This window comes from Epinephelus lanceolatus, chromosome 23 (assembly GCF_041903045.1).
Source record: "Epinephelus lanceolatus isolate andai-2023 chromosome 23, ASM4190304v1, whole genome shotgun sequence".
Lineage (NCBI taxonomy): Eukaryota > Metazoa > Chordata > Actinopteri > Perciformes > Serranidae > Epinephelus > Epinephelus lanceolatus.
The window spans coordinates 3,808,189-3,830,436 of NC_135756.1; the positions used below are offsets into that span (position 1 = coordinate 3,808,189).

General features: G+C 41.9%; 1 protein-coding gene across 6 annotated transcripts in view; it reads right to left on the minus strand.

Annotated features, from left to right (window-relative positions):
- Nucleotides 1-2,886: 2,886 nt before the first annotated feature.
- The window catches only part of phf21b (PHD finger protein 21B), a 141,070-nt gene continuing 121,708 nt past the window's right edge, over nt 2,887-22,248 (minus strand). For 3 of the 6 annotated variants that reach the window (XM_033614946.2, XM_033614949.2, XM_033614950.2), the window contains 11 exons: nt 9,789-9,881; nt 8,294-8,659; nt 7,720-7,848; nt 6,251-6,302; nt 5,923-5,999; nt 5,638-5,692; nt 5,297-5,319; nt 4,489-4,647; nt 4,262-4,328; nt 4,054-4,157; nt 3,368-3,794 (listed from right to left, as the gene is read on the minus strand). In XM_033614946.2, coding sequence (XP_033470837.2) covers nt 3,495-3,794; nt 4,054-4,157; nt 4,262-4,328; nt 4,489-4,647; nt 5,297-5,319; nt 5,638-5,692; nt 5,923-5,999; nt 6,251-6,302; nt 7,720-7,848; nt 8,294-8,659; nt 9,789-9,881 — 1,425 coding nt within the window. In that variant the 3' untranslated portion in view covers nt 3,368-3,494. Of the gene's footprint in view, nt 3,795-4,053; nt 4,158-4,261; nt 4,329-4,488; nt 4,648-5,296; nt 5,320-5,637; nt 5,693-5,922; nt 6,000-6,250; nt 6,303-7,719; nt 7,849-8,293; nt 8,660-9,788; nt 9,882-22,248 lie in introns of all 6 variants that reach the window. The other 3 variants (XM_033614948.2, XM_033614947.2, XM_078165239.1) reach the window with 3 other exon arrangements.

Below are 22,248 nucleotides of genomic sequence, written 5' to 3' on the forward strand. Positions count from 1 at the left end.
TTAAAACTTAAATAAAACCACTTCTTCTCTGTTTAAACTTCACAAATTCCCTCTTTTCTTTCGATAAAGGCATTTTTTTTCTCTCTGGATCATTTAAACCATTTGTTCATGTTTGTGCATTAACAGCAGAGAGCTGCACCTCGACTGTGTGGTGAGTACAGTTTGATAAATAAATTAAAAAATGGACTAAATCTATGTTTTAACACTTAAACTGAACCTTTCTGGACCAGCAGGAAGACTAGCGAGACAAACGGACGGAGCAGGACAGGATGTCGCCGTCCTGGTTCGATTCTCAGCTCATCTGTACTGAGACACCAGGAGGACGCCATCGCCGTCCTCCGAGTCCACCGACAGTCAAAAAGTGTTGCTGCAGTTTGACACAGTTGTCCCATTTCTGATTGACTGGTGTCTATAAAATGACGCAACAAAGACGAAAACCCTGGATTTGAAACGATTTGTACTTGAGGCAGTGTTCATCTGTCAGATTAACAGGCTCGTCACCGTTAAAACGTTCATAAAACACGAGAGTAAAAAAAGCTCCAATGCAATAATAAAATATAAAATAGGCAGGGAGAGAAAAAAAGAAAGCACTATAGACATTATTGATGATCCCAGTACAAAAACAAAGAAAAAAGTTTTTGGCATATTTTCTATACTGGTTTAAAGGGGGAAGGGACTGAATGGATGCATCACACATCGACTCTGACGTGTTCGAGTGCAGCTGTGAACAAACAACACTTTCGTCCCTTCTTCTGTTTAACCCTTTGTTTTCTGTCACTCTTAACACACCAAGGATATTACTGTCATGTCATGTTATTGAGATGCAGAAACAAAAGTGACCTGAAACCTGTTTTGGACCCAATCACAACTTAATTATTTCATTTTTGACATTGACGGTTACAAAATTAAAACGTTCTGTATGTAACTTTCAGTAAATCCCTCTGAGGCCCGTAAGCGCCAGAGACACCTGGGCAACAGTGACAACAAAAGACTGATGACATCATGTTGACAGAAGGCAGGAAAATACATAAAAATCATATTTAGAATAACGTTTCTATCTGCAGTGTTTCTATATTTCATTCGCAATTTTGGCTCCATGATACTAAGTAGCTAACTGTTTGCAAATGACTTTATTAGCTAACGTTACAAGCAACCAACTGCAGACCCACGTAGCGTAACCAACTAACAGCTAGCTAGCTAACCTTAGCTCAGGTTACAGTTAGCTCCTTTGACACCCCTGCATCGCACTATGCTAGCAGAAAGCATTAAGTACCGTTGTTAGCTAAATCAACAAAGTTTGTCATAATACGTAAATTAGTATCATGGATCACGTTAGCTGGGGAAGCAAATTGGCAAGCTAACAAACTAACATTCACTCAGATTGCATTTTGCTAGCAAAGATGTTAGCATGCATGCAAGCTAAGGTTAGCCAGCTAGCTGTAAATAAGCTACGTTGTATTAATTGGTTGCTGCATAACGTTAGCTGATTAGGTAATTTGTTAACGGCAAGATCATTAATTTACCAGCATAAACAGCCCTGGAGTCTAAATGAATAAAATGATGTTAATCACTACAGACAGTATTTTGCTACATTAGCTAGCTAGCAATTTGTCCATGATAGCAAGCAAGCAACATTAGCTAACAATAGCCAACTAAATCCACAATATTGCAAAACATTTCACTTGTCAGTGCTTCCTGTAACTTTAGCATTTATTTTTTAGCATGAGGAGGAGATGGAATTATGATACGGGGCCCTGAATTTAATGGATTTACTGTTTATCAGACGACAAATGAGACAAGAATTAGCTAGCTAGCACAGCCTCACGCCTCGCCACTAGGACACTAATTCCCTGGGAGGAGAGCGGGCAGCAGCTCAGAGCTTAGCTGGATTCACAGCTGTCTGGTAGCAGCGCGGGGTCTAATCCATGTAACTGCAGCGAGACAAAGTTAGCTGACCGGCGGGATTCAAGGCAGCACGGGATCAGACCCCTGGTGCTTAGGCACTCGATCTTGCTCTGACGAACTTTGAGTAGCAACAGGATGCTAAATGAAAGTTCACCTCTGTGAAGCCATCACGGGATATACAATGGAAACAACACCTGTGGACTCGTGCGTTGTAGTGGGTGTCTGTCGTTAGCAGACTCCATTTCTTAGCTAACGTTAGCTACTATTGCACTCTGTTAGCACTGTAACGGAGCTAAAAAGAGGCAAGACACATTCAGCAATGCGCATAGTGTCACATCCTTCAGATTTTCCCAGTAAATTCAGCCCTTGGTCACTCACTGGCATTAAAAAACAATACGTGTGAAAAGTTACATACAGAAACTGTATCCCGAATTATATAAAACTGCTTTTGACTTGTTTACCTTTTCTAATATTTTGGATCCTTGCAGAGAAAACACTTTAACACTTACAGCAGCCAAATTTCAATAAAATTAATTTCCAAATTAGTTTCTTTGGATCCATATTATTAACTGTTTTTATTATCACTATAATTCGTTTTTATTTTTAAGTTCAGCTTTACATATCTCTGTGACAAACGTGATATCATGCAATGTTTTACATTTTCAGACCACGTTCGTTTCTGCAGCTTCATAAAATAAAAAGAAACATCGTAATGTTTAGCGTCATCTTTTTGTTTGTGTTGGTGAGAAACAGAAAACAAACAGTTAAACGTACAGAGACTCACCCTTGTTTTTAAGATGTGTGACTTCAGTAAAAACCAAAAGAACCTGCGATGATAATAATAGTAATAATAATAATAATACAACATATGTACAGTGATCCCCTTGAATACTCCAAACTTACATTTATCAACAGGCATCAGCATGAAAATACTAAAATCTCCACTAGAAATGCTAATTTCTGTAGTTTTATCTTAAATACTTTTTTCTTTGACTTTAACTCTATTAATACTGAAAAAAAGTTATTCTCTGTTTTTGTTTGAAGGCTCGTATGCGTTTACATACACGATGAAAACATTTTCCTGAATTATTATGGCAAAAAACATTGTTCATAGGAGAATGAGAACAAACATCTACTCAGATATATCAATATACAGTCCTTTCACTTCCATCGATCCTTTGTTTTCTGTAACTACGACTAACTCTACTGTTCTCTCTCACTATATGCAGAACAATAATTATACCTGTGTTTAAAAAAGGGAAATATCTTTTGGGCCGCACGCAGGAACTCCTGTTGTGTTCCCGCGGCGGCACTGTAATCTAACTTTTTGTAATAAATACATTAAGGCCAAGAACATTAATAAATAGAAAATAACTTAAAAAAAGAAATCTCGTAAGCACTGTAGGTGTTGGGTTTTTAAAAAATACTTGAATCGTGGAGGATAGAGGCTCTTTTTTCTCAGTTTTTGTGGCTTTTTTCAGCTCTCGGAGAAGACAAGATGGTTAAGATATTATTCAGACAAAAAAAAGGAAATCATCACCGCCCTCGACGTTCAGGTAAAAAGTCGGAGCACCTGGGAGCGGGCGGGGCTAGTTGTTGGTGTCATCCTGGCTGTGGGTGTGGCTCTTCTGCTGCAGGGGCGTGGCCGAGGGGCCTGGGGCGGCGGCGGTGGCAGCGGCGGCGGCAACAACAGCGGCGGCGGCGGTGCTGGTGGGTTTGATCCAGGACTGGGAGAGCAGTGAGGCGGCGGCGATGGTGGCGGTGGTCGTCATGGTGACCTGGATGAGCTGGTCGCGTTGGATCAACCTGATGAGAGCTTTGAGGCGTTCGAGCGAGGCCTGAGTGTCTCTCTGCTGCCCCAACAGTCTCTCTCTCAGGTCCATACACTGCTGCGGACACACAGGAAACAACACAGTCAACTTCCTGTCAGCAGAAACAGGCCTGCGTCAATATCAATCAGTTTGATTTATTAGAACTTTTGTTTTTGCAGGATGTGAAATATCAAGTTATGACAAGGTGCACCAAAAAGTTACTCTCAGTCTGAAAGTAATGTTGGCTGTCTTGAATCACGGCGGTCCTATAAACAAAGTCTTCGCATAATAACAATGCTTCTGAGTGTGTGTGTGTGTGTGTGTGTGTTGTTTTTACTTTGAGTGTGTCGTTGAGCTTCTTGTCTTGTTCTTCCAGGTGAGCGCACTCTTTCTTCAGCTCGTTGTTTCGTCTCAGCAGCCGTCGCTTCTCCTCCTGCCTCACTGCTCACACACACACACACACACACACACACACACACTTCATCAGTACAGGTATGAACAACACACACACACACACACTCACAGAGAATTCAGCTGGTTCTTACCTGTCTTGTGTGTAACGTAGGACTGAACAAAGTTCTGTGGCCACGACATGTTTTCTTTGTTCAGAACCTGAAGACCAGAAGGAGGTTGATTCATTAAAAAACACAGATTAATTATGTGTTTAAATGAATAAATGTTGCTGCAGAGAAGCTCCATAATCTAAAACGTGGTGGCTTCACACATCTTCAACAGAAGAGGTTTTGGATGAGCGGTACGCTGCAGGTCGTACCTTCTTCTGGCACTTGGGGCAGTACCAGGGTCCTCTGGGTGGGGTTTTGAGTGGCGGGTGGAGGCAGTTGGGGTGGAAGGCTCTGGGGCAGTTGTGGCAGGGCTGCAGCTCGCCGTCCTCCTTACAGACGGCACAGTGGTCGTCATGCTCCAAGTCCTCCTGACATGACACACACCACACAGAGAGGGTCACACTCGGCTCTTTACATGTCATCACAGAGTTGACGAGTTACATCACTGTTTTTAAATATAACATTACATACATGTAACATTTTACAACAGACTCAGTTTGTTTTATTAAAAGCTGAGAATAAAAAGGCCTCAGTGTTCAGTAGATGGATTAATGACTTGATGACAGGAACATTAAAGCTGTATGAGGTGAAGAGCAGCTGTGAGATGACACCATTTACTCTCAGGTTTTATAAAATAACACAGAGTCACTGTGTTTCCGACAAGTGTTTGGAAATAATTTTAAGTTGTGAGCTGAGCTTAAATAAAGATGTTCAAAAATTAACGATCAGACCAACAAGCAGTTCTGACTCCTGAAATTAAAATAGTATCTTCTTGTGATGCTTCTGGCAGGTTGTTGTTAATCTGAATCATCTGAAGCCTCAAAATTATCTTGTGTTTAACGAGAAAGAAAAAATAAGAAATGTATTTTCTCTCCACATCTGTTGATCGTCTCTTAACTACAAACTGTTTTAAAAGCTTCCATTTGATTTCTGCACACACACACACACACACACACACACACACACACACACACACAGACATAATAGAGGTGTGACATCATCAGTCATGTGACCTACCTTCCAGCAGAAATCCTCAGAGTCTAGCATGTAAATGAAGCAGAGCAGAGGTTAGTGGCCGCACACACAGACACACAGGTGAGAGGTGGAGCCATGCAGCAGGACATCAGTCAGTGGTTAGCTTAGCTTAGCTTAGCTTAGCATAAAGACAGGAAGCAGAGGGAAACTGCTAGCCTGCCTCTGTCCAAAGTTCACACACCTTGAAGGCTTTAAATAAAGATGTTAATATACATTCAGTTCAGCCCTGAAAGCTGATGCTGACTTTACATGAGCTGGTGTGTTTGGTGTTTGTGCTTCATCAGTTTGTGTTTAGTTTGTTTAGTGACTGTGTGTGTTTTTACCTCGTGCTGAAAGGAAGAGCGAGCTGTTCAGGTAATGTGACGCCAGACGTTTACGCTGCAAACAAACAAGAAGCAAACGAGATTTTGAATCCAAAACCTGAGACACAAAATGCACTAAATATAAAAACATCTAAATTTCCAGTAAAAATAAAACAGTTCAGTTAATCAAAGAGCCTCGACTCCACCTGTGAGGGTCTAACCAGCGTCACTGCTGTTTGTTAACTTGGTTAAATTTGATTCAATCTTAAATCAGACGATATTTAACAATGAGAGAAGTTTCCTGACCTCTGGTTCAAAGAGGCCGCTGTAGGCTGGGTTGGCTGTGCTTCGTCTCTTCCTCTCCTGTCGCTTCGTCTGGATTTCTGTTCCAAACAAAAACACACTTTTTATAAAACATCTTCAGGTTACAGAAAGAAACGTTTCATTGTTCGTAGGAATGAAGCAGACGGACCACTCATCATGAATCTAACTCTCAGTCTTTATAGAGCTTTAAAAGGTTCTATCTTCGCTTTCGTCTGTCATCACTCAACATTTATTTCACATGTATTTAAAAACGAAATCTGCTCTCAGATCAGTGGAGACACTCAAAGACGATGAAGTGAAGTGAACTCACCCTCCAGGTGTTCTGTGGTGACGAGGCCGAGGGCGACCATGAAGGCGATTTTCTGTAACACACACACACACACACACACACACACACAGAAGATGTTAATGAAGAGGAAGAAGAAGAGGAGGTGAAGAGTTTCAGGCTCTCAGCGTCTGATTCAAGAGTTCCTCACTGAAGAGAAAATATTCATGCCGATCTGCAGCTGAGCTCCTCTTCACACAGGTGACATTTAATATCACAGAGATAAAGAGACACTCAAGATGAGAGATGTGACTGAGCGTCTGCTGTCACTGATCAATTCATCAAGTTAGATGCTTTAAAACTTTGTTTATTTTGTGGCTTTTTTTCTGGGAACCAATATTTGTCTTAACAGCAGATCATTTAATTCCCCTTTGACAGTTTTGGCTGAAGCCTTTTAATTGGTGAAATACTTTTTTTTAAATGAACATTTTCAGATATTTCACAGTTAATTCTCTGCAGAGACGTCGCAGGACTCAACAGCTGTGTGTTGGATCCAAGATTACTGATCACAATCGACCCTGACACATGAAGACAACAATCAGCTGTTGGTCAGTGTTGCCCGTCGGTGAGCGCCTGTTGCCCTGGTTTTTTGCGACGTCTCTCACACCGTTGGCACTTGTCAGTATTTTTTTCAGCCGATTCAGCATGTTATATTGGCATTGATCGGAAGATCCCGTCGGTGAATGAATACACTCTGATTGGCAGTTCAGCTCAGCGCAAGAGAAGAGAAAAGAAAGTGAGGAAAGTAAACAAAAAAACTACAGTCACGAGAGTGTGAGACCAAAACAACATTGTTACATGAGGTAAGATTCATTTTTTTAGCCACTGAGCTCATTAGCAGAAACAGTTTGTAGTTATTTACTGTAAACTGGCACATGACGAATATTTTTTCTTCTTTCCACATCAGGTTGTGTTGTTTATGTAGCAACTGGCTAACGGGCATCTTGAATACACCCTGTTGGTTTTCCTTGTTTAATAGCGATTACAGACTACAGGAGCGTGCTGGTACATGCTGCTTCTTCGTTGGCCGTAGTCTTTGTGGTGCGTTCAAATGCAACACTCCCTGATCACACTTTTTTCCTACTTATCATTACATTAATTTAACTTTTTTAAGGGGATGATTAAAGGAAAAAAACTGTTAAGAAATCTTGATTTTCTTTTTCTTTTTTTTCATTACATAACTTAACTTTTAACCAAATGTAGATGTGTTTAACTTTTTGGCCGAGACACAGGCGACGTGAGGCGACGCATCAGTCAACCTCTGTCGCTAATAGTTCTTTGATGTTGGTTTGTTGTTTGTGCCTAATGATGATGTTACAGCTGTTTAATCAAACTGAAACTTTGTTTTGTGCAAAATAATTCTGAAGATAAATTAATTATTTAAAAAATGTGTTAAAACGACAGTTTGTGTTTGGACATGAGTCATAAACTTATGCTGTAGTTTAATTTCTCACCTCGGGGTCCTCGTCTTTCTTCTGGGAGGGGGACTTAGGAGCGGGTGGGGCCTCCTGTGACGGGAGGTCAGCCTGGGCCCCTGGGGACCCCTCAGTGCTGCTGGGGGCCTGTGGCTGGATTATTATCACCTGGTAACACAAACATACAGAGAGCACGTTAGAGTGAAACACTGGAGCTGCAGACAGGATGAGACGGTTATCATTTAATTTCAGTTATTAAACACTGATCACACTTTTTTTCTTCTTATCATTATATTAATTTAACTTTTTGAGAGATGATTAAAAGAAAAAAATGATGCTAAGAAATCTTGTGAGGAACGTTTCTTAATTTTTTTTAAATTAAATTTCATAACGTTTAACCAAATGTAGATGAGTTTAATTTTGTAGACAGAATCAGAAATATTGAAATTAATCAGATCAACAAACAAGAAGACAAATTTTATGATGAATTTTATCTTGAAAGAAAAATTTAAAAAATCTGAACTGAATCTTAAAATCCATCCAAAGTGTCAGAATAAATAAGTATATTGTTATATAAATATAAGTATCAGTTGGTGTTGGTGGAGACACCAGCCTTGTTGTCAGCGCTGAAGAGCAGTGGCTGCACCTTGACGGCCTCGCTGACGGCTGACACCCCGTTGCCGGTGGCGGGGGAGGCAGCGATGATGGCGTACGCCACGCCAGGCCCCGCAGAGGCGTGCTGAGCGGGGCCACCAGAGTCTGGGGCTCCCGACGGGCCGTGTGGCGGGGCCGGGGGCGACGAGGCGTCGCTCTGGCCTTTGGGCTGGTGGTCGGGGCTGAAGGTGCTGTTGGCGGTGGGCAGGGTGGGGCCCTGGCTCTTGGGACTGACCACGGCGGTGGCCCTCTGCAGGCTGAGAGGCTGCAGCTCCTGACAGGGACTGTGGGGGAGGCTGTCGGGGATCTGGGTCTTTGGCCTGACCTGGAGGAAGAACACAGAGGAAGAGCGCTGTTAAACACAGACAGGTAGAGAACTACGAGTCTGCAGACACAACAGGAAGTGGAACGATTTTTATTTTAAGTCAAATAAAAACCTCCTGACTGATTAAAAACATCATATTTGACTCTAATAAAAGATGTTTCACTTGTTGTTTCAGTGATGGATCAGAAAAAAAAAAACTGAACTTAACATTTCATCACACACACTGACGCACACACTCGAGGTCACATCGTCCAGACGTGAGCGGACTACTGATGCTTCCTGTCGTCCAATCAGAGGACAGAGTGGACCCCTGAGTGGAGTCATTACAGCAGATATCTGTCCTCACACTGTGAATATCACTGACTCATGTTAAAGACCATCTCTGCTGTTTGATTCACTCTGAGGCTGAGTGTGTTTGTGCTGCCACCTGGTGGACGTCTGACGACACTGCAGCTACAAATATCAGCAGACGACTGTTTTTAAAGCTTTTAGTCTCTTTAGTTGCTTCTAATTATTTTTTTAACATGACACAAACTATTGTGATCATCTGTTTATAGTTTAAGACATTTATTGAGCAAAAATGCAATTTTTTGAGGGATTCTCAGGTGTGTTTTCTGCTTGTCTCTGTTTCATATCTCAGTGAACTGAGTATCTTTTAGTTTTAGACTGTTGATCGGACAGTATTTTTCACATTTCATTTCAAAAACATGAATTTTACACATTTCTTATTGTTAATTTCTATTTTATATTACGATTCATGACTTCTGCAGCACTTATTAATTTTTTATTTTACTGTGTTTATTGTAATGCACCAACACACAAAGACAAATTCCTTTTATGTGAAAACCTACTTGATGATAAACCTGATTCTGATTTATGAAATCTGAATTAAGTGTTATTTAAATATTTAATTATTTAAAATATTTAACTTTCTTTTTTACCTCGCTATTAGCAAAGAGGAGTAAAGTCGTCTCTGTCTGACAGTTGAGTTTTCTGAGGTGGAATGAATAATTACAGCCTCACAGAAAGAAGGTGCAACATGAATGTTTGTGTCTCCACACACTGTAATGACCTCAGTAAACATGTGACAGCTGTGTCCCTGAGTTGTAACCAGGTGCTGAGAAGTTACCTGAGGTAGCACAGTGGCTGCTTGTCCTGCCAGCCGGTGCAGGGAGCTGACTTGAGGCACCTTGATGGGCACAGCTGTGAGAGTTCCCAGCATCTGAAACACACACAAACGCAACACTTGGATAAATCATCAGTGAAAACACCATATTCTACTGTTTTATACAAACAGGAAATGACACATTTAAGCTTCTTAAACTCATAGATCAGTTGTGTTTCTGGAAATAGAGAAAAATGCAGATCTGACGTTTTAAAGTTTCTTTTTTTTTGTCCGACGCTCTTTACTACAGTGTGAGAAAAAACAGCCCTGAGAAATGACTGTCACGATTAACACATAACCAAAACAGTAGCTGATTAACATTCCCACAATGCACTGCAGGGTGTCTTTCAGTCTGTGGGAGACGGGAGACTCTCTGAGGTATTTAAAGCCCTGGACACCAGTGTGGGAGCTGTGAATCACAAACCAGTCAAACCAGTGGAAACAGAACAAACAGAAAACAGGATGATGACGCAGCAGTACACTTGGGAGGGGTTTGATTAAATATAATCAAATTTCAGTTGTTGTAGTAACCACCACAGACCACAAGGGGAGCCCCTGACAGACCACACATACAGTAGAGGACCAGACACCAACTGCATGCTGGGAAATCCACATTTATCATGGAGGAAACAGAGATATCAAGGAAAGAATAACAGGGAAACATCTTAAAGAAAACAGTTCCCAATCCAAATTAAGTTTATGGAGTTGAGATATGTTCGTCATATTCATGATGGCTGCCTCACATATCTAGCGTCCATTTTGGATTTCTGGTGTGTCCTCCAGTGGAACAGTGACACAAGTAGTACAAAGTCAAACATGTGAACAGTTGCATTTACAGCTCAGCCAGATGTCTGCATGAACGTGTGGCTAAAAGCAAATATATCCCGATGTTTAAATGTCTCATTTAATGAAAGTGTCTTTTACTTCTTGAAAGATTCTTTAAATGATGAAACCTGCAGCGAGAACAAACAGAATGAGCTCAAACAAGACGACAGAAACTCGTCTTCTGTTGGTTTTAGTAAAATAAAGTCAGGAGCTTTAACACGAGTCTTGCTCAGAAAGATTTTTTACAGTGTGGAGGATTTCCTCTGAGAGACGACGCAGCGCTTCACATCCCAGAATAACAGCCAGCTGTAATGAGACTCTCCACCTTCACCATTAAATCACAGTCAGCTGATGAAACCAGGTGACACTAACGCTGCTTTAATCTGGTTCAACCTCGCAGAGTCTTAATTAAACCTGGAGTGTGAACCTCTCGTTAGTCAGAGGACGGGTCTTTTTTCCTGCAGTAAAAACAGCCGAAACAACGACGAGTTTAAGTTTAGCTTAAACAATATTTAAGTAAATTAAACAATCTAAAGATATACATTTAAAATAAAATAATTAAATGAGCTTTAATGAGGATAAATGTTGTATTTCTGTGTTTGAGCTGCAGCTGTTGAAGGTTTCTGTGCTCTTGCATGTTTCCTGCGCTCAGGTTCAGACTGTAGCTTCAGTCAAGGTCAAACCGGCGCTGACGTTAACGGCTGACCGACACATAAACTACGGTGAAGCGTAGAGGACAAACTACAGCAGAGAAAGTGACGGAAATACTCGTCAGAGAAAAAGATGAGATTATTTTTCACGTGTGTTTTGGATTGATGGATTCTTTATTAATCCCAGAGAAAATGTTTCTGTTACAGCTCAGAGCAAAAAAATACACAATATAAAAAACCCATTTAACACAAGTGGGAAATATTTAATAGTTCTTGTTGTTCTCTTATTTATCGTGCGTGTATTTTGGGAGCTGGACGGCAGCTGCAGGTGTAAATAAAATAAAATTGTACTGAATTGATTCGGAGGACTCAATAACTCAAATAAAACTTTAGAAATCATTTCCTCCTGTGTGCTGTTTTTCTCATACTGATGCTGTCAGAACTCAACATGCACTTTAACTCACTGGCCTTTAAGTTCAGCTGCTGTGTTTCCTCTGAAGCCTGCAGTTGTTTCCTGTCTATCTCTGCAGAGTTTACTGTCTCTGTGTGAATCGCCGACAGCGAGTGATTTTTGTTTTTACGAGATTTTTGTTTTGTGTCTCTGCTCCGTGACACTTTGTTTTAACTGTGTTGTGTTTAAGGACACACAGAAACACAGTTAAAGTGAGTTAAAATGTGATTTACCTGCTTAAACAGCATTGTTTCAGTCCAATAATAACTTTATTTATCTGTATTAGTTCATGAATAAAGACGCTCAGTCTTGTCTTGTTATTGATAATAAAACGTTGTAAATGTCGACAGAGGAACAGAAAAATGTGTTAAGTAACATCACTGTGTCATCTCTGATGCTGAGTCTGTGATTGGCCGACACTTCCTGTCAATCTAAACTGAACCTGGACCAGTTAAACCAGTAACGATAACAATCTCCTTCATGTTTCCTCTCAGCTGCTCGTCTCCAACAGAAAAGAAATCAGAAGCAAAGTTTCCTCCTCCTCCTCCTCCCCCCTCTGGATCACAGCTCACCCCCCCTCCCCTCCTTTCTTCTTCTGTGAAAATCCCTTCGTTCCATTGTATTGTGCTGCAGAGCAGCTCGGAGACGAGGAGGAGGAGGAGGGGGAGGAGGCCCAGGCCTGTTCCCATGGCAACTGCAGAGATGAAAATTCTTGCAGTGCAAGGGCTTTCATTTTCGTAATTGCTTCCTCTTTTCTCCAAACCTAAGCACCTTCTCTTTAGGGGGCCTCCTCCTCCCCCTCCTCCTCCTCTTCCTCCTCTGCTCCGGTGTGAGTAGTGAACACAACCTTGGATCACTGATTTCCTGTTTCTTTTTTTTCAATGATTTCTTTTTCCAAATACCAAAGTCAATACTGTCGCTGAGACAGATGACAGCTCTGCAGCAAACACTAACAATCCTCCTCCTCCATCTTCCTCACCCCAGGTCTCACAAACCTGCTTTGATAAACCAGAAGTGTAGAGAGTGTGTACATGTGTTATACAATACGTCAGTGAAGAAATTACACAGTTGCTGAAATGTTTTCCTCCTCTGATGAAACTAGGCTAACAGTTTCCCTCCACTCCAATTCTTTGTGCTAACTCTGATCACATTACACAACTGACTGACTTCTGACTGACTTCTAATGAATCTTGAAGTTGTGGTTACCACATTACATGAGTGATTGTCAACAAGGCGTCACACATTACAAGAGATTTCACCTGGAGGAATCCCCGACAAGTCTGTCAACAAACACACGAGAGGAGTGATACATGATACAGGCAAGTCTACGTGTCTCTAGCCCTTTTTAAACAGGAGTTGTGCAAATTTGCAGGAAAGCCCAATCAGTGTTTTTTCAGCATTGGCAGTATAAAAACAAAATCGGGGAGTGCAGCAAAATGCCGCCTACCTACCTAATGCCGTTTATACAGAATGTGCCTTTTTCGGGGCAATGGGGGGCGTGAGCAAGTAACAAAACGTGTAGCTCAACATGTGACGTAAACAGTGACATGGGAGGGAAGCCGCGGCTGGTCAGTCCTTCGGCGATTCTCTCATAAGTCGGCCCGTTCTTCACCGTCCCCGTCATCTGACGGTTAATGGCCTCTTCGTTTGCGAGGACAAGGAGGACGCACAATTCCTTGTCTCCCCAGTTGCTCATCTTTACAGTGTCTGTTAGGTTTGTGTTTCCCTCTTGCTACTAGCTGCTCGCTAATTCCTGCTATCAGCTGTTTCCTGTTTATCCACCGCCAGTGGCTCGCACGTGCAGTGTCATCAACAGCTCCTCCCACAAGTCATCAAGAGCCCCTCCCATTGCGGAAGGCCGCCTCGGTCTGTTTAAACTAAAAGGGTTCCGCCAATATGTCTACCCTACGAGGCGGAAAATTGGACACCTCGGATCAACTCGCCAATCCGGCTCTGTGTGTCTCGCAGCTTGCCGTCAAAATGGCCCAACATTCGCGGAATATCTGGCAGTGTGAAAGGGGCTAGTTCCTCCTAAAATGGAGGTCAGCACGAAACCAGCAATCCAAGTTGTGTGTGCACTGATTTGTAGCAAAAAGAAGCAGAAGGACAGAACACGGAGGAGAGAACAGCTGGAGAGACGCAGGCCACAAAGATCGTCTGCTCTGCTGTCTGATGTTTTGTTGCAGGTGTTCTGACTCCTCCCCTCATTGTTTCCATCGCCCTGTATCTTGCGCTCTTGGTTGTCGCAGCTGTCTTTGCCGGTCAAAATTAATTTCACACACAGGTCCAGATATTTAACCTGCTGGATATCTCTCAGGTGCCTGTGTGGCATTGGCGTTCTGGGCGCATATTTCTGTCCGAATCCGACCTGAACCCGATGAGAATTCTGTTGTTAATGTCCAAACCTTTCTTGAGCTCAATGCAGTTAATGTAAAGAAAACACTTCACTCCGTGCTGCTGTCGAAACATTCAGACAACCCTCTTAACACCGCTGCATCCATTTTCTTCCTCCAAACCAAAAGGTGAAGCAAGGGGTCCTGTTGGGTCCTGTTGGGTCCTGTTGGGTATGCACACTCTAATGGACCTTTCTCAGTTGCCTTTTGGATTGGGGTCTCATTTTTTTGTAGACTTATGTTTTGGTTATCGTTCGTTTGAAGATTTTCTACATTTCTGCTTCAGATTTTGAACCCGTAAATACTACTTCTCAGTAGCAGAAACCCTCGGTGCTGCAACTGGTGTCTGGAAGCTCTAGTGGATATGTAGTGGGTACATTTCAAGTTCAGGATACAACAACACTGTGGATGATTAGGTTGGGGCCGAAAAGCCTCTTGGTTAGGGTTAGGAAAAGATCTTGTTTTGGCTTTAATTACTCAGTTTTGGGGGGAATAATCCCGGCTGGAAACGGCGCGATGTCTCAGATAAAACAACTGCTTTTTTTGTGGCACTGTCTCAGTGGAAACACAGCGACCAGTGCTCAAACAGCACCAATGTTTGGAGGCAAAAAAAGCATCTGGAAATGAAAGGATTCTCTAAAACAACCACTTTTGTTGTTTGTTGGTTTTGAACAGTGGTCTGCAGCTTGGCAGGCGTCTCGCCAAGGTGACACACCATCCACCATAAGCCATAAAGTCAGCTCATATACTACGTCACTTTAGAATCGATGATATTTATACACATGAAATGTACAAATGTAACATATTCGTCGTCTGCTGAAACCTACGATGCCAACATTTTCCTCTAGCAACTGGGCTGACACATTTATATATTCAGCAGACACTTCAAAGAATACTTTTTCTCCACCTTAAAAATGCTGAGAGCATTTCCTGCCAGCTGATAAATTCTTGTTCCTGTTACACATTTCATGAACTCCTGAAGGAGAGGATTCCCTGAAGTGTCGCTTTATTCCATTAATAACCAAACAGCACCGTGATGCTTTGTATTGTTTGCAGTGGAGAGACAGAAAAGTGAGTAAAAATACGCTCATAAATTAGATTTAAACAGCGACGATAAGGAAACTGAACTGTTGGCAGCATGAAATCATCGTCACATTCTGAGGAAAAGTTTGAGCCTCAAACGCCACAATTTCCAGGAAACAATTTGATAGAAAATTTGTCAGTTGTGAGAGGATGAGAGGGAAGCAGCCAGTCAGACGGAGGGAGGAGATTATAGAGAAAAGTGGATATAAACTCTGAGTGTCACCCCAGCAGCAGCAGCAGCAGCAGCAGCAGGAGGAGGAGGAGGAGGAGGAAGTGCACACACAGCAGTCGAGGACAAAATGTTTCATCTTTTCTTTTTGTGTCTGGAGACGAGAGTCTGAGTTCACCGTCAGCTCCTCCTTTAGCTTTATATCCATCTGTAAATTGTCTTGTGTTTCTTTCACATTTTATTTTGGAATCTGAAAACAACTCTGAAAGGACTCTTGTCGTTGTTGAAACGAGTCACACAAATAAATTCTGTCCTTGAAGCACATATTGATTTGTAAAGTCTGCGCTGCATTACCTCATAATGATGACGCAGCTTTGAAAACAATGAGTCCAAATTTTATGGTCACTCTGAGAGATTACATAACTCCAATAAGTTTAAAGAGGCAAACAACAGTTTTTCATAATGTACAGAAATGAATGGAAGGTAATGGAAACTACAACTCTAGTCTTTCCTGTTCTACATGTAAAGGTATACAGCTTTGTAGGAGTTATGCTATGTAACGTGTGAAATAGAGTATGGTCAATGTGCTAGGAAAGGTAGTATCGGCACTGTCACTACCTGGAGCTCGCATGTATGGAGCCTGAGTTTGTTGAAGGTGGCAGTGCTGTTTGGGCTGAGAAAGCCATGTGTAAGTAACGCAAAGGAGGTTGTTGGGTTGGTGTGGGGAGCAGTGAGAGCTGGCATTAGGGGAGTGTCTCTGGGACACCAGAGATCACTGTCTAGCCTCCTGGAGGTGTCGTGGGACCAACTAGACGAAACACTGGTGAAAGGAGGTTCCCACCTGATGACCCCAAAGACATGTTAGTTATCACTGCTCACTGGTCTGTATAGTTAAGCCTTGCCATAATAGCTTATTATAGGGCTTAGGAGGTTATTCACTGAGTGCTTTCTCTAGACCACAAATTTCTCATGTTTACTTGAATGAAAAGGTCAACCATGGTATTGGATCGGTATCGGGTATCGGCTGATACTCAAAGCCACAGCATAGGGATCGGCATCGGAACTGAAAAAGCTGGATCGGTGCATCTCTACATGTTCTTCATGAGAAGCTAGCATGACGTGGTTGGTACCACTGGATTCCTCTTGTCTTCCAGTTTCATACAATACCAGTATAATATCATTTAAGTCCAGTTACGAACAACATATGTCAAAGATCTGCAGCTGTTTAAGAGTGCTTTTACACCTAACCTGTTTGGTTCTGTTAAAATGAACGGTTAGTTTGGGCTGGTCTGAAAGTTGTCAATCAAACCCTGGTGTGGACGAAACAACTGAACCAAGACTGCTCGAAAAGTATATAATATAATATAAATATAAACACTTTAGAAGCGTTAACGTGCTGCTGCGTAAACTTCTGTCAGTCACGGCAATTTGATTTGATGTGTGTGTAAATGTGAGCTCTATGTTTTGTTTGCTTTGTCGTTAACACTGTGGTGCTTTGTTTTGTTGATGTGATAAGTGTTTACTGTATATATTGAAAACTCCAAATGAAATCCTTTAAAAAATTAAGACAGCATACTGAAAAGTATAATTAGGCGCTTATTCAGAAAACAAGTCTGACTCCTGAACATCTATATCTGTTCAGGTTCAATTCCTGAACCATAAAAAGCGCCCAACATTATTCAAACCGCTATAAATTTGGTTTAAAATGTAGTGGAGATCCCAGATGTGTCAGAAAATGAAGCACAACACATCTAGAATATTTCTGTTCGTTGGATGCTGCAGCCATAAATAACAATCTTGATCTTTTCCAACTTTAAAGAGGATTTAAGGTGACAGATTGAAGATTTTTGAAACCCAGAGCAGCTCTTCTGGTTTCTACATGTCCCCTCTCTTGTGTTATAAATAAAGCACATACTGGATTACACAGAGAAGTGTACACACACTGTGTTTATAGAGATCACAGAGCTCTGCAGACGTCACCAACACACTCTGTGAGGCTGTGTTGTTCCTGCAGCGGCCAGCAGAGGGCACTGCCCGAGGCCATGTCAGCTCTCTCTGCTCCCTCTCTTCATCTTTACCATGAAGAAGCTTTTCATTTCATTCATGCTCGGAGCTGTGAGAGATGAACTCTGTATGATAATGAGGTGATGCTGGGAGCAGAGTCAGGCTGCGTTCACAAGCAGCAACAACGCAACGCTTCTTTCATCCAGCGTTTTAACAACCAGGCCTCATTCTTCTCTATGTAATATGGATTTAACAGGTATGAGAACAATACGAGATGGAAAGCATAAATATTAATTTATCATAGAGCTGAAGTGATTAATCAATTAGTCATCAGCTATTAAATCAATCACCAATTAATCTGACAATCAAGTAATTTTATATAGTTAAAAACATTTTTTCATTCCAGCTTCTTAAATGTGAATATTTTCTGGTTTCTTTCCTCCTCTGTGACAGTAAATTGAGTATCTTTGGGTTATGAACCAAAAAAGACATTTCAGGATATCATTTTGGGCTTTTGGAAACACAGATCGTCATTTTTAACCAACAACTTATTGATTAATCGAGAAAATAGTCATTAAATTAAACAAAAATGAACATGATTGATTCCCAGTCAGAGGGGTTTCACACCGGCAGGGCACCGGCACGGTTCTGGTTCCGACTCTGTTCTGGAGTCTCAGAACCTTGGTGCTGTCTGGCGAACCAGCCCGTGTCCACACCAGTTTAAGAGGAACCAAAGTGGGAGGACGTTACTCCCCATCACTCAGGTGGAAGTAAACATAACAGCGGCAAGAAGAAATAAACACAGCCGCCGGCAAAATGACAGATCGCATGGATTATCTGCAACTGTTGACGATGAGAAGACACAGAAGAAGATTACGTATAAGGCGAATCGTATGTAAAAAGTATATGCTCGTGTTTTTATAGACATCTATGGTCTTCACAGCCTAGAATGTCACACGCCCACTTATGATGTCATAGTTCGCAAGGAAAAAACAACTATTTTTTGGTTCGGCTGTGTGAACTGACTTCTCAGGTTTTGAACCAATTATTTTTTCGGTCTGAACACACCGGCTGGTTCAAAATTGGGTTTGGGAATCAGAACCGTGCTGGTGGCCTATCAGTGAACACTTTAGGGGCCGCAGTAACTCAGTCTGTGAGGACTTGGCTTGGGAACCTGAGGTTCATGGTTCAAGTCCCAGTACAGACCAAGTATAAAGTGTGTGCTGGCAGCTGGAGAGGTGCCAGTTACCCCCCCTGGGCACTGCTGAGGTGCCCATTGAGCAAGACACTGAATCCCTAAACTGTTCCGGGGGCGCTGTATTGTGGCTGACCCTGCAGTACCCCTCTGCTGTAACGACATGTATGTTGTGTGTAATAATGAAATCTGCGCCCACAACTCTTTTGGAATATAGACGCTGCTTGTAAATCTCAGGATGCTGTCACTGTCTCCTCCGCCTCCTCTTGCATGTGTGTGACAATTGTGTGTTTTTGCATTAAAATCAAAGTTAGTGGTGTAGTGAGAAGAAATGTCAAAAATATGATTTAGATAAGATTTAGGCAGTTAAATGTTTGCTCTCTCTGCTCCATTTTGGTGGAGAACAGTATAGTTATTTAATGCTTTCGATGCATATGAAGTTCTACGAAACTTTAAAAAGAAAATAAAAGATGTTAGTAGTTCAGAGTAGGGCTAGTCGACCAACAGTCCTCATCAGGGTCCATCAGTGGACTAGTCTCCTGCATGTTTATGATATTAATGTAATGATTAAATGATATATTTTGGTGGTTTGAGTTGAAGGTGCGAGAAAGAATAGTATCAGTAACATTGTTAACACTGTGCTACATTACAGAGAAATACAAACCGTACTAATGAATCTTCATTAATATAGGCCTATATTTTATCTACAAGTGCACGTCACACACTGAGCGAGCCGCCTGTTAATGACGCTGTGGGCTAATGGGCATGTAGCTACTTCCATGTTTCAGATGATACGTCATGTTTGTAGTCGACCAATGAAGATGAGTTTACATATCACCTTGGGTTCGTCCTTCACCTTCTCAAAATGATCCCACACTTTGGATTTCCTGCCCGACATGTTATTAACTAGCCTGTGGAATAACCGCAGGTACCAGCCCTGGAAATTAACCTGACTCCTGTCTGACTGCTGAGCGTGGACACTTCCTGTGTTTGTCCTTTCAAAGTAAAGTCCCACATGGTCCATTTATATAGGTTTGGATTTGTTCTGACAAGACGCAGCTCCTAACAGAGTTTCACATTTCATTTTTTTTTCTTTTTCTGCGACTAGGCGACCAATGAATTCTTGCCGACTAATGACCTTTCTGGTCGACTAACATTTGGTCAACTATCAGGGGGACAGCCCTAGTTCAGAGTTTTGTCTACACTCCACCAGTCTGACATGTCCCGTTTTCTATGAAACTCAAACAAATTAAATGAATATCATCTGTTCCTCATTTTTTGTCTCCAGTTTCACTGTAATTATAAAATAATCACTTAATTCTTTACTGGAAACATGTTCAGTAATTAGCAGTTACATATCAACTCCTTTCAAATAATCATTAAGAAGCAGAAGCAGATGGAAACTTAAACATCACAAATCCACTGAGTCACAACAAACTGCTGCTTCTGTCCAAAAACAACAAAAAGATTCATTTTAGAAACACTGTGAGAAGAAGACTGATCATATTTAATGAACTAATCGATGAATCTGCTGATGGTTTTCCTTCTGGATGTCAATGACACTCGGTCTGCTCGACTGACCTCAGTCCAGCAGGAATACAATACAGTTACCATGGTAACACTGTTCTTCGTCTCATTCAGCAAATTTTCCAATCTTCTTCAAGTTCCCCTAAACTTCCTAAAAATACATGGAATATTCTCCCAGACCCCTGGAATCTCTTTCAGGATGACCAGGCATTGCTCAAGAACTAGAACCTCCACAAGGTCCTCTAGAACTTTCTCCATGACCACTGAAACTTGATCGCGTAATCTTGAAGAACACCAAACTAGCAGATGACTGAAACATCCAGACCATCAGAACATCATCAAGGTTCTAAGGTCTACAGCTCTCTCCAGGCCTGCTAGAACCACTTCCATGACTTCTTGAACTTCGTCCATGACCAATGGGACCTCCACAAGTACCACTGAAACCTTCTGTCCCTTACCCCTTAAAGTACCTTCAAGACCACTAGAACCTCCTCTATTACCAGTGGAACCTGCTCACGAAGTCCTGACACCTTAATAAGGGCCACTACAACTTTCTCCAGGTCCCTTAAAACCTTCTTCTATGAAACCTTAAATAACGTTTAGGACCCCTCCTTCATGACCAAATAAACTTGATCAAGGACTTCTTAAACACTCTAACCCCGATAACCCCCTAACCTACCACTTCTTCCAGGACCCCTGGAAGCTCCCTCCTAGATAAAACTTTTACCAGGACTGCTAGAACATCTTCCATGGTCACTGGAACTGAGTGCAGGGCACCAACCATGCCTTGTGACCAATGAGAGTTGCTCAAGAACCCTTTAGAATCTTTTCCTTTACACCTGGAATAACCTCCAAGACCCATAGCACCTCTTCACACAACCACAAAAACTTCTTCCAACCATAAAACTTGTTCATGACAAAAACTCGAGAACCTCCCCAGTGACAACAAGAACTGTCTCCACCATTAAACGTGTCCCAAGTCTTAATATCCAGAAAAACCTCAAGAACCTCCTTCATGACCACTAGAACTTTCTCAACCCACAACACATTTGTCAAAACATTCAGAAAAAGAGAGAAGAACCCCCTCCATGACCACTATAGGTTTTTCTCCACCCATTAAACCCTTACCGAATGTCCAGAAAAACCTTGAGAACCTCGTCAAGGAACAGCAGAACTTTCTCAAGGATCCCTCTAACTTGTTCAAAGACTCCTCAAACTTTACACAAAGGGCCTCCTCAATTACTTATGGGAACTGTCTCCAGGATCTCATATATTCTTCATGATAAGTAGAACCTTTTAGTACAACTGAAACCTTATAAAACCCACAGAACCTCTTCAAGGACCAATGAAAGATTTTTCATGGCCTGTTCGCTGTATGACATCTGAAACATCCCTATGGACTCAGACAGCCTCCTCAAGGACCACTAGAACTATCTCTGGGACCCCTAAACCTCTACATAGACTCCTAAAATGTCCCCAAGGACCTCATAAACGTCATCCATGACCTTGGGGCCTACCCAAGGACTCCTGGAACATTCTCAAGAAAAAATGTGACTTTTAGAGAATCCTGCATCCTCAAAACAAACTTGTATAAATTTAACTCACTGATTTTGATATCTCGTGCCCCTAAAACATGTCCCCAATTTCAAACGCACCAGAACTAGAGCTGATAATCTGCTATCCTCTGCATTTCATCTGGATTCCTCTTAAACTTTGTGGAGCTAACTCAGCACACTGAAGTCACACATGAGAACAATGTCATGTGCACAGAGTGTACTCGGGTTCCTCTTCCTCTCATAATGGTTCATTTTCCCACACCACATCATGTTCTGGACTGAATGTATTCAGTTTTAGTCATTCACAGCTCTGAGTGGGAAAGCGGACCCTCGAAGGGGCCATCTAACGTTCCTCTCTGGCTTTGACGAGACTTGGAGGCGGATAGCAGAGATGACCTTGGCTGCTGTTTAAAGAGGATAAAGACGTCTTTTAGAAGGCGGCGAGATGGAGAGCCATGAAAGAGAGGCAGGATCAGCGTTAAAGCTGCAGACTTTTCAAACACATTCTGCCTCCTCCGAGCATCTCTTTGTTCCTCTGCTTCTAGCTAAACACAACTGCTACTCCAATAAC